Source organism: Nylanderia fulva, unplaced genomic scaffold (assembly GCF_048542155.1).
Source record: "Nylanderia fulva isolate GAGA-0341 unplaced genomic scaffold, ASM4854215v1 Scaffold996, whole genome shotgun sequence".
Lineage (NCBI taxonomy): Eukaryota > Metazoa > Arthropoda > Insecta > Hymenoptera > Formicidae > Nylanderia > Nylanderia fulva.
In genome coordinates this window covers 12,215-25,000 of record NW_028191130.1, presented here as the reverse complement: position 1 = coordinate 25,000, position 12,786 = coordinate 12,215, and the positions used below count along the sequence as shown (strand labels likewise).

At 56.7% G+C, this 12,786-nt stretch overlaps 1 protein-coding gene across 1 annotated transcript; it reads right to left on the bottom strand.

Moving 5' to 3' along the window:
• Positions 1-11,327: 11,327 nt before the first annotated feature.
• LOC114943542 (uncharacterized) lies at positions 11,328-12,554 on the bottom strand. Its single transcript, XM_029319179.2, has 2 exons — positions 11,572-12,554; positions 11,328-11,499 (listed from the first exon to the last, which is right to left on the bottom strand). Exon 1 carries the CDS (start codon positions 12,500-12,502, stop codon positions 11,915-11,917), a length of 588 nt encoding a protein of 195 aa, XP_029175012.2. The 5' UTR covers positions 12,503-12,554; the 3' UTR covers positions 11,328-11,499; positions 11,572-11,914.
• Positions 12,555-12,786: the final 232 nt, after the last annotated feature.

Here is a 12,786-nt window from a genome sequence, read left to right as displayed (position 1 = left end):
CCAGAGCTGACCTGACCAGAGCTGACCTGACCAGAGCTGACCTGACCAGAGCTGAGCTGACCTGACCAGAGCTGACCTGACCAGAGCTGACCTGACCAGAGCTGACCTGACCAGAGCTGACCTGACCAGAGCTGACCTGACCAGAGCTGACCTGACCAGAGCTGACCTGACCAGAGCTGACCTGACCAGAGCTGACCTGACCAGAGCTGACCTGACCAGAGCTGACCTGACCAGAGCTGACCTGACCAGAGCTGACCTGACCAGAGCTGACCTGACCAGAGCTGACCTGACCAGAGCTGACCTGACCAGAGCTGACCTGACCAGAGCTGACCTGACCAGAGCTGACCTGACCAGAGCTGACCTGACCAGAGCTGACCTGACCAGAGCTGACCTGACCAGAGCTGACCTGACCAGAGCTGACCTGACCAGAGCTGACCTGACCAGAGCTGACCTGACCAGAGCTGACCTGACCAGAGCTGACCTGACCAGAGCTGACCTGACCAGAGCTGACCTGACCAGAGCTGACCTGACCAGACAGAGCTGACCTGACCAGAGCTGACCTGACCAGAGCTGACCTGACCAGAGCTGACCTGACCAGAGCTGACCTGACCAGAGCTGACCTGACCAGAGCTGACCTGACCAGAGCTGACCTGACCAGAGCTGACCTGACCAGAGCTGACCTGACCAGAGCTGACCTGACCAGAGCTGACCCTGACCAGAGCTGACCTGACCAGAGCTGACCTGACCAGAGCTGACCTGACCAGAGCTGACCTGACCAGAGCTGACCTGACCAGAGCTGACCTGACCAGAGCTGACCTGACCAGAGCTGACCTGACCAGAGCTGACCTGACCAGAGCTGACCCTGACCAGAGCTGACCTGACCAGAGCTGACCTGACCAGAGCTGACCTGACCAGAGCTGACCTGACCAGAGCTGACCTGACCAGAGCTGACCTGACCAGAGCTGACCTGACCAGAGCTGACCTGACCAGAGCTGACCTGACCAGAGCTGACCTGACCAACCAGAGCTGACCTGACCAGAGCTGACCTGACCAGAGCTGACCTGACCAGAGCTGACCTGACCAGAGCTGACCTGACCAGAGCTGACCTGACCAGAGCTGACCTGACCAGAGCTGACCTGACCAGAGCTGACCTGACCAGAGCTGACCTGACCAGAGCTGACCTGACCAGAGCTGACCTGACCAGAGCTGACCTGACCAGAGCTGACCTGACCAGAGCTGACCTGACCAGAGCTGACCTGACCAGAGCTGACCTGACCAGAGCTGACCTGACCAGAGCTGACCTGACCAGAGCTGACCTGACCAGAGCTGACCTGACCAGAGCTGACCTGACCAGAGCTGACCTGACCAGAGCTGACCTGACCAGAGCTGACCTGACCAGAGCTGACCTGACCAGAGCTGACCTGACCAGAGCTGACCTGACCAGAGCTGACCTGACCAGAGCTGACCTGACCAGAGCTGACCTGACCAGAGCTGACCTGACCAGAGCTGACCTGACCAGGAGCTGACCTGACCAGAGCTGACCTGACCAGAGCTGACCTGACCAGAGCTGACCTGACCAGAGCTGACCTGACCAGAGCTGACCTGACCAGAGCTGACCTGACCAGAGCTGACCTGACCAGAGCTGACCTGACCAGAGCTGACCTGACCAGAGCTGACCTGACCAGAGCTGACCTGACCAGAGCTGACCTGACCAGAGCTGACCTGACCAGAGCTGACCTGACCAGAGCTGACCTGACCAGAGCTGACCTGACCAGAGCTGACCTGACCAGAGCTGACCTGACCAGAGCTGACCTGACCAGAGCTGACCTGACCAGAGCTGACCTGACCAGAGCTGACCTGACCAGAGCTGACCTGACCAGAGCTGACCTGACCAGAGCTGACCTGACCAGAGCTGACCTGACCAGAGCTGACCTGACCAGAGCTGACCTGACCAGAGCTGACCTGACCAGAGCTGACCTGACCAGAGCTGACCTGACCAGACCAGAGCTGACCTGACCAGAGCTGACCTGACCAGAGCTGACCTGACCAGAGCTGACCTGACCAGAGCTGACCTGACCAGAGCTGACCTGACCAGAGCTGACCTGACCAGAGCTGACCTGACCAGAGCTGACCTGACCAGAGCTGACCTGACCAGAGCTGACCTGACCAGAGCTGACCTGACCAGAGCTGACCTGACCAGAGCTGACCTGACCAGAGCTGACCTGACCAGAGCTGACCTGACCAGAGCTGACCTGACCAGAGCTGACCTGACCAGAGCTGACCTGACCAGAGCTGACCTAAAAATTGAGATATCGCAACGAAACCTTGACCAAAATTCGAATCGTGAAAAATCTCAAAAATGTCGAAAAATTTTCAAAATTTTTCCAAGTTCCCAAAAATCAAAAAGTCTAGAAATCCCGTCCCAACCACCACCAAAGTTCGAATCGTGAAAAATCTCTTCCAAAAATGAAAAAAAAAAAAAAAAAAAAAAAGAAAAGAGAGGGTGTCCAAAGCGCTTTTCTCGCCATTCTCTATCGACTGGAGTACATCTGTAAAGTTCGATTTTCGAGTCCGCGTAGCCTTCTGGAACTTGTAAAAATTTTGCAAGAAAGTAAAAATCTAGATATCGAAGCGCCACCTAGCCCTAAATCCGTTTCGTGAAAAATGACTCGACCCGAATGAAAAAATTTAAAAAAAAAAAAAAAAAAAAAAAGTGGGGTCCAAAGTGCTTTTCTCGCCATTCTCTATCGACTGGAGTACATTTGTAGAGGTCGATTTTCGAGTCCGCGTTGCCTTCTGGAACTTAGAAAAATTTTGAAAAAAAGTAAAAATGTAGATATCGAAGCGCCACCTAGCCCAAAATCCGTTTCCTGAAAAATGACTCTCGACCCGAATGAAAAAATTTTTTCAAAAAAAAAAAAAAAATGGGGTCCAAAGTGCTTTTCTCATTCTCTATCGACCGGAGTACATCTGTAGAGGTCGATTTTCGAGTCCGCGTAGCCTTCTGGAACTTGTAAAAATTTGGAAAAGAAGTAAAAATGGAAATATCGAAGCGCCACCTAGCGCAAAATCCGTTTCGTGAAAAATGACTCCGGACGCGAAAAAAAAAAATTTCGAGATATCGAAGCGCGACCTAGCGCAAAATTCGGATCGTGAAAAATGACTCCCGACGCGAAAGAAAAAAATTTTTGGGAAAAAAAAAAAATTTCGAGATATCGAAGCGCCACCTGGCTACAAATTCGTTTCGTGAAAAATGACTCTCGATTTTGAAATAAAAATTTTTCGAAAAAGTATGTAATACACCCCTTTTTTTTTTTTTTTTTTTTATAGTCAGGAAATTTGCCTAAACCAAACTTCGCCGTCCTGACCCCTGAGGGAGGGTCAGGAGGCTTTGTGGTGGATTCCCGCCCGTAGTATCCCGAGGGACTATCGGGCGGGGGACCGACCTAAAACCTGACTGAAGCCCCTGGTCGTATGGGTACTGTCCACCGCGGAACCGCGTTAGCATAACTTCACGGTGGACACCCGACCGGCGTCCTTTAGGAAGGACACATCCCCCGAGAGGATACTACAGGTATCCCCCCGGAGAGGACATCCCTTGCCCCGAAAGGGCATCGAGGGGAGCCGGGCTACTAGCTCCCCCCGGACTTCCCAGGGTCGACGTGCAATGAGAGCGGGGCCCCCACCCCTCTCTCTGCCAACCCGGTAAGTGAGGTGACCGCAGTCACCCACCCACACACTAAACGTCACAGGACGATTATAATACATAACGTGCACGAAACATGTACACAAACCACATTAATACATAGTAAGGGCCACAGGCCCAGCCCCCAAGGGAGCCCACAACAAGACCCTATGGCCAACCACAATAAAGGTGGGAGGGTTGTTACTCCCACCTATGACAAAGGACTATAACTATGAACAACATAAACTTGGCGCGGGTGAAGAGGCCGCGGAGTCACCTCTCGGCAACCTCCCCGGCGCTCCATCACCCATCGCCGCAACCTACCACATTAACTTGGCGGGGCAGGGAGACCACGGAGTCACCTTTCGGCAACCTCCCCGGAACTCCCCGCACCCACCGCTACTCACTACGACAACAAAGGACAGAACCGACACTAAACATCGGGGGCAGAACTGCAGCCCGGCACGGGGGAGCCGCCTCTCCGCGACTTCCCCCGCCCCCGGCCGCAGTCTACCCTCGTCCACTCCGGGCTCGCAGACCCCCCATCGGGGCGCCCCGGAGCCTGCGCGCGCTCAGATGAAGGCGTACCCTCCCGACGCCTCTTGGGAGGGACGCGCACGCGAGCGCATGCAGCCGACCCGCAGCGGTGTCCCGCTGGTTTTCCCCTCGAACCGCACGAAAAACATCGGGGCGGCGCCACACAGTCAGCCGCCCTATGACCCGAGCAACCACACCGATAACATAGGCCACTCCGATCCACATCGGCGCCACAGTTGTTGGCTGAATGGCCAAACTCGTGACACCGATAGCACTGGAGGGGACGACGAGCCAGATGACTAACATCTAGCGTCGTCCACCCCCCCTCCAAAGTAAGCCTTTTTGCCACCAGCAACTTACGTGCCACTCTAGCGGGACAACGGATCCACATTGTCCCCATACTTGAACCTGTAAATAACTTAATATTACCGGCTTTTAGGTCTTCAACCCGACATCCCCCAAACAACGCTACCTCCTCCAGGATCTTCTCGCGCTTCGCAAAGATCATTGACCCCCTCAGGCGGATATCCTCCATCCGAGAGGGGCGACCAACTCGGACATCCCCCGCCTCAGGGAAGGCTTCCCTCAGCTTAAGCGCGAAAGCATCTGCTTTTGTTGTCGACTCCTTTCCAGGGACTGACAACAGGATGCTGCCAGTTACCCCTGTTCGCATCCGCATTGCACTAATGCCCAACTCCTTCAGGTCGACCTTCGCTTTGGCCTCCGAAAGGACCGAGGCATAAGACTTACCCTGACCCCCCCTCCCGATCGTCAGCGAAATTACCGACGCAGAGGAAGGGGGAGGAATTCGGCTCTTCCTCTTTGGGGCGGGAGCACCCAAAGAAGGGATCCTCTTAACAGAGGGCCCCCCACGACGACGACGACGTCTACCTCTTGTACTAGCCCCGGGGGCAGAGGCATCCACCGAAGCCTCTGCAAGAGCAGAGGCGGCAGAGCCCCCGGCCACGGGACCAGCCGATGGCCCACAGACACCGACAACACTTGCCCTGGGCGCACGCCTGGGGATCACTTCCGGAGAAGAGTCCCCAGCCCGCCCAGTAAGCAAAGGCTTAATGTTAGCCAACACGGCAGCAGATATGTCGACCCTAAGGTCGGCAAAACGCCTGTCCAGTATGGACGACAAGTCCTCCATAGTGACGGGGTGACTCCCGGCCAAATCCGTCTCCGTCACCACCTGTCCCGACGGCGATCCCGGCGATGATGCCGGACAAGGCCGCTTCCTCGCTCCCTTATCGCCAAAGAAGTATTCGGCCTCCAGCTGCGGAATGGCCGCCCGGAAGCTCGCCATCTCCGCCTCAACTCTGTCTCGATCGCGCTCCAGAGCCGCAATCCGCTCACGCAGTCCCCGGTTCTCGCTTCTCAAAGCCTCGGTCTGCGGATCCGTCCCAACAGTGGCCCGCCTGGCCATCTCGTCAAAGATACCCACAAGTCTCATTGAAGACACCCGAAGATCCCTGGCCACGATTTCATCGAGACCAGTGATATCGGATGCCTTCTCCACTTGTGTGGCAGACAACCCGGCCAACCTTCGGAGCTCCAAGTTGGTGACTTTCCCAAGGCCGGATCTAAAAACTTCGTCCGAGGGAATATTCTCCCTTCCTACCGCAGCGAGGTCTGGTCCCAAACTAGGATCCAATAATCTATTCAGATCCTTCAGAAGGACCTCCTGCCTTTCAGCGCGCAAGACCCGCTCCTTAGCTTCCGCGATATTAACATAGTCCCCAGTTGTTTTGGGGCGACCTCTTTTAGCTGTAAAGGACTTACCTGTAGTTTTCTTGGGGTATTGTTTCCTCCCTGTCAAGACCCTCTTGTCCTCAGGAGCCCAAGAAACATCCCTGTCTCGTCCTGCCCCACTGGTCTCTGGAGAGCTTGACGAGGGTAGCGTGACGAAAGACGGATCCGCAGCTTCCATCTCCTCATCATCACTATCACCCCGCACTTTTTCCGGTGAGGGAAGAGGCTGAGAACAGTCACTCTCCCCATCTACTGTTTCTCCAGTTAATGAGTCTGCCGTACTAACCGCAATAACTGGCTCGAAAAACTGTACGCAAACGTGTTTGGCACAGAACTCCGTTTCACGTCGCGAACACTCCCGAAAAAAGACGTCCATGTGTTTCGCGAGGTCCTTATATTCATGAAGGGCCAGATAGCACCGAACCACTTTATCCAGAAGGACTCGGCGAATACGCGCAGCAAGTTCCTTCGGATCAACACCCCGATCACGAGTATCCCAGCTATAAGCTAGGTCGCGTAATCGTTCACGCACCGTGTCCTTTTCACTCCTCGGCACTGTCGCTGTCTTGTCTGCAGCCCCAGCCGGCAAAGCTGCAGACGACCTGTCGTCCGTTGACGACATGGAGGGAGCCAGGCCTACACCCCCCCCACGCCGGTTCCTGGTATCCGATCCCAGGACGATCGCTTCTTTATTAGACTCCATCATCTGTAATAAAGAAATTGGTTTTTTCTGTCGGGGGTTTTCCTTCCCCTTAGGAGGTTGCCTTACCTGGCTAACGGGGCCTCCCCCCCGGGTGTTATCTTCGGTGTTTTCCTTCACCTAGTGCAGTGGACAAGTCCTTTTTAGGGCCTGCACGCCCATCACGCCCCATTCATCCTTCGCACACACTCCAGCTCGGGTACCTCGGGATTGCGACACCCGTACACTACAGGGATGAGTCTGTAGTGCCCCTGAGGGAATGTAATACACCCCTAACCTAACCTAACCTAACCCCAAAAAAAATTTTGAATTTTTGGTAGAAGACCCATAACCTAACCTAGTGGTCGCTGGGGCAAGGGAGGTTCGGGGCAAGGGATGTCCTCTCCGGGGGGATACCTGTAGTATCCTCTCGGGGGATGTGTCCTTCCTAAAGGACGCCGGTCGGGTGTCCACCGTGAAGTTATGCTAACGCGGTTCCGCGGTGGACAATACCCATACGACCAGGGGCTTCAGTCAGGTTTTAGGTCGGTCCCCCGCCCGATAGTCCCTCGGAATACTACGGGCGGGAATCCACCACAAAGCCTCCTGACCCTCCCTCAGGGGTCAGGACGGCGAAGTTTGGTTTAGGCAAATTTCCTGACTATAAAAAAAAAAAAAAAAAAAAAACCTAGTGGTCGCTAAGATCCCTCAGGGGCACTTCCCTCAGGGGCACTACAGACTCATCCCTGTAGTGTACGGGTGTCGCAATCCCGAGGTACCCGAGCTGGAGTGCGTGGTGATGGATGAACGAGGTGCGATGGGCGTGCAGGCCCTAAAAAGGACTTGTCCACTGCACTAGGTGAAGGAAAACACCGAAGATAACACCCGGGGAGGGGGCCCCGTTAGCTGAGTAAGGCAACCTCCTAAGGGGAAGGAAAACCCCCGACAGAAAAAACCAATTTTTCTTCTAGCAATCATGAGGAGCACAAAGAAGAAAGCGAACGTCCTGGGTTCGGATACCAGGAACCGGCGTGGGGGAGGTGTAGGCCTGGCTCCCCCCTCGTCGTCATCGAGCGACAGGTCGTCCGCGGATTTGCCGGCTGGGTCCGCGGATAAGCACACTACAGTGCCGACGATTGAAGTCTTTGACCGGCTGAGGGCGATGCAAATCAGGTTCGAGTCCCGTGTTATCGGTGATGATCCTCGGGATCTGGTGCGTGAGATGACGGCTCTCATTGGGTCCAGGGAGGCTCGATTCTTCCGGGGAAGAGCACCGTATGAGAAGATGCTGGCTTTTTGCCGGCTATTCTTAGGATTTTGTGCCACAAACTCTACCCGGTGGTGTGCGGCACACAAATGCATCCTGGTCAATCTGGCGAGTGAGAGAGTCTTACCTCGCCTGAGGACCGTCGGATTGACTCTACAGGATGAGGATAGGTGGTCGGCGGAATTTGGTTCCCAAGATCTTGTTCGGGAGAAGGAGGAGATCCGCGGCGATGATCCTCAAGTAAGTGGAGATATGTCAGGGGCAGGGCTGGTTGCTGCCGCTTCCCCCCTTTTAGGGGGGTCGCTTGGCGCGATCACCCTGTCTGACGACTCTATGGTGGTTTCTTCTCCGGGGCCCATTGAGAAGGAGGAGGCCCTGGAGTCTACAAAGACTGAGGAATGCGCATTCCTTAGAGAGGAGGTTGTTTGCCTTCGGGAGCGCGTCGAGCAGCTTGAGAGGGACAATAAGTCCCTTCATGAGCTGTTAGAGGCGAATAGGAGAGTGGCTGCGCTTTCTCCCTCTTCTGGGGAGAAGGAGGCGCCTCTTAAAAAGAGGAATAGGGCTGCCCGCAGACGGGTGATGATGCATGGGTCGGAACTGCCTGGTGGGGCTGTTGTCTCTGAGAAGGGACAGCCTTCGCTTGGTAGGACAGCGGCGGAAATTTGGAGCACTTCGTGCGGGATAGATCTTGGTGAGGAGGATCCACACCAGCAGCTGCTGGCGCGGGTGGATCTCCTCATCGAGAAGCGAGTTGCCGGGGCGGTCGAGGGCCTGAGGCGGGCTATGGAGTCCCTCAGGTCCTCCTTGGTTTCCCGGGGGGAGGAGGTAGGGTCCTCTGCCGCTGCCCTCCCGGTTAAGGAGGTTTCCCCCGTCCTCTCGACGCCTGTGCGTGGGAGACGGGGTCGGGGTGCGAGGAGGGTGGTCTCCTTCTCGGGGGTTGGGTCTCCGTCCCTGTCGGTGGCTAATTTGGCCGCTGGGGGGGTTGGGGGCATTGGGCCCCGGGGGGGTCTAGCCGAGGTTCCGCGTCCAAGGTCGGTTATGCGGAAGAGAAGGGTCCCGAGACGGCTTCGGCAGCCCAACTCAGCGGCGGTGCATGTGACCTCTGTCGGTGACAAGAGGTCATATGCGGAGATTTTGCGGGAGGCCGGGGAGTGCATCAGCTTGGAGGAACTCGGCATTTTTCCGCTGAACATGAGGTTCACCGCCACTGGGGGCTTGCTCTTGCAAATCCCTGGTGGAAACACTGGTGAAAAGGCGGACCTCCTGGCGGGTCGCATCCGTGGTGTTTTCGCGGATCGAGAGGACGTGGTGATCTCCCGCCCCCAAAAAACCATGGATCTTCGGATCCGTGGGACTATGGGGGAGGGAATCGCTTCTCGGGAAGATATCCGCGGCGCCCTGGTGTCTCTGGGGGGATGCTCGTCCGGGGATGTTCGGATCGGAGAGATCCGGACTCCTCGGGGCTCTCCCTGGAGCACGGTGTGGGTGCGTTGCCCGGTGGCAACGGCGCGCAAAGCTGTATCCGCGGGTAGTATCAAGGTGGGCTGGGGGATGTTGGGGGTGGAGCTGCTTGGCGCCCCCTTCGGTGCTTCCGCTGCCTTGAGGTGGGGCATACTCGTCATCGATGCTCGGGGGGAGTCGATCGTTCCGACCGCTGCTATCGTTGCGGCGTGTCGGGACATCGCGCGGCGGTCTGTGGCGCCACTCCCCGCTGTCCGATTTGTTCGGACAGGGGGGTGTCGGCGGCCCACTCGTTGGGGGCTCAGGGGTGCCTGAGGCCCTCAGTTTCCGGGGTGGATGGCGGGCGCCAGGCTCCGGGTCGTCCTGTTGGGGGACGGCCTTTGGAGATCGGGGCTGCCCCAGTTGGCGCTCCTGCTGCGGAGCGCGTGCAGGCTTCGGGGCCCCCTGTCGGGAGGGCTCCCGATAGCCCCGAGTGGCTGGAGGTGGACTGCAGTCGGGGGCGGGGGAGGTCACGGAGAGGTGGCTCCCCTGTGCCGGGCTGCAGCTCTGCTCCCAATGTTTAGTGTGGTTTTTGTTTTTGTCGTAGTGTGTAGCGGTGGGTGCGGGGAGTTCTGGGGAGGTTGCCGAAAGGCGACTCCGTAGTCTCTTCATGTAGTAGGTCGCGGCGATGGGATTGAGTGCCGGAAAGGTTGCCGCAAGGTGACTCCGCGGCCTCTTCACCCACGCCAAGTCCATGTGTACTAGTCCTTTCGTCTTTCGTCCATAAGGTGGTGCAAACATCATGCACCACCCTTTACCTGTGGTCGGCCATTGGGCCTTTGATGTTGGCCCCCTCGAGGGCTGGGCCTGTGGCCCTTATTTGGTTTTTGTTTTGTGGATGTGAATATGTCTGTCCACGTAGTTGGTGACGTCCTGTGACGTCTTAAATGTGGGGTGGGCGGCTGCGGCCGTCTCACTTACCGGGTTCGGCAGGGAGAAGGGTGGGGGCCCTGATCCTATTGCACGTCGACCCAGGGAAGTCCGGGGGGAGCTAGTAGCCCGGCTCCCTCCGATGCCCTTTCGGGGCAAGGGAATGTCCTCTCCGGGAGGATACCTGTAGTATCCTTCCGGGGGATGTGTCCTACCTTAAGGACGCCGGTCGGGTGTCCACCATGATGTAATGCGTTAGCGGTTCCGCGGTGGACAACACCCATACGACCAGGGGCTTCAGTCAGGTTTTAGGTCGGTCCCCCGTCCGATAGTCCCTTGGGATACTACGGGCGGGAATCCACCACAAAGCCTCCTGGCCCTCCCTCAGGGGTCAGGACGGCGAAGTTTGGTTTAGGCAAATTTCCTGACTTAAAAAAAAAAAAAAAAGTGGTCGCTAAGAGCAAGGTGGCCCCGTTGAAGCGTGTATCGCTTCCGCGACTGGAACTCTGCGGAACGGCCTTTCTGTCCAAACTAGCCGAACATGTGCGGCTCTCCTTGAATCTGGAGAAGTCGACGATCACCCTCTGGACGGATTCTACTGTGACGCTTGGCTGGATACGTGGACATCCTTCAAAATGGAATACATATGTAGTTAACAGCGTTGCAGAAATTCACCGCGACGACCAGGATGCAAGATGGCGGCACGTACTTGGTAAGGAGAACCTTGCAGACTGTGTCTCCCGGGGAGTGTCGCCGAAGAAGCTCCTTCAACATCCTCTGTGGTGGCGAGGGCCGGAATATCTCCGCCATCGCGCGGACTTTTGGCCGAAGGACGTCGGACACCTGGAAACGGCTGACTTACCGGAGCAGCGACCGTTACGATGCCATGCAGCCACCGAGAAGCGAGAACCTGAGGAGCTCAACCGCTTCTTCTGCCTTCGTCGCTTGCTTTGCGTGTCAGCCTGGATCTGGCGCTGGAGGCCACGAAGACTTCGTTCGACAGATGGTGAAAGCTGTGTCGGCGTTCCTGGGACCTAAGGAGCTGGAGGCCGCCCTGTCGAGATGGATCCGGTTAGCTCAGGAGTCGAGTCATACCATGCAGAGCTGCGGGACATCCGTGCTGGAAGGACGCTGCCTGCCCGAAGCTCGCTCCGCAAGATGGTTTTCATGCTGGATGACGAGGGCACCCTGAGAGTCAGCGGGCGCCTAAAACATGCAATTTTGGATGCCGACCAACAACATCCAGTCATTTTGCCGCCGCAATCTCACCTGACTCACCTGGTGATTGACGCCGCCCACAGACGTACATTTCACGGAGGAGTCCAGGCCACCTTAGCTCACATCAGGCAACGATTTTGGATTCCGCGAAGACGCCAACTGGTTCGCCGCCACATCCACAGCTGCCACCCATGCGTCCGATGGCGGGCGGCTACTCCACGGTCAAAGATGGGCGACCTGCCGAGAGCGCGCGTCACTCCGAGCCGTCCATTTCAGCACACCGGCGTGGACCTCGCCGGCCCGGTGTGGCTCAGAACGACGAGAGGCCGAGGACACAAGGCCTACAAAGGCTTCCTAGTTGTATTCGTGTGTTTCAGCTCCCGCGCCGTACACCTTGAGGCCGTCAGCGACTACACCGCCGAGGCATTTCTAGCGGCCTTTCGTCGGTTCGTGTCTCGACGAGGGCACAGTCGTTTACAGCGACTGCGGCACTAACTTTGTAGGCGCGGACCGACAGCTCAGGGACCTCTTCAAGGCTGCTGGCCGTGAGATCCACACTATTGTCGGGCACCTTGCAGACCGAGGAGTACGGTGGAGCTTCAATCCACCGGCAGCTCCACACTTCGGCGGCCTGTGGGAAGCAGCTGTCAAGGCTGTCAAGCATCACCTGCGACGCACCATCGGCGAGGCCAGACACCTCTGAGGAACTGTCGACGTTTCTCACAGAGGTCGAGGCCTGCCTCAATTCAAGGCCGTTCGAGGCCTTGACTGACGACCCGGACGACCTCGATGCCCTGACGCCTGAGCAATTCTTGGTGGGAGACACTCTTTTCGCCATCCCGGAGCCGTCACTCCTGGACTTCCCAACCAATCGGCTGAATCGGTGGCGTCTCCTGCAGCAGATGCGGGACCACCTGTGGCAGCGGTGGACCCGCGAGTATCTGCAGTACCTCAGCCCGCGGCCCAAATGGTGGGCCACTCGTGGAGCCATTCTCGAAAGCCAGTTGTGCCTCGTCAGGGGCGAGAACACCTTGCCGTGCCGGTAGCCGCTTGCTCTGGTCACGCGCGTGCACTGAGGCAATGGTCCGCACAATGGTCCGCAGCATAACGCATGCGCGGATTTTGAACTTATCATAGATGTTTATTAGACTTATATCATTCGTCATTAAATATGCATTTCATAAATATGTAATATGCTTATAATAGTCATATATAATATGTTTTATACATATAGAAAAGAAATTTATGAAATATTTCTAATAGATGTCTATTAGT

Bases quoted from the DNA above. Each gene is read 5' to 3' on its own strand.
- LOC114943542 (XM_029319179.2), bottom strand. From the start codon at position 12,502: ATGGCTCCACGAGTGGCCCACCATTTGGGCCGCGGGCTGAGGTACTGC.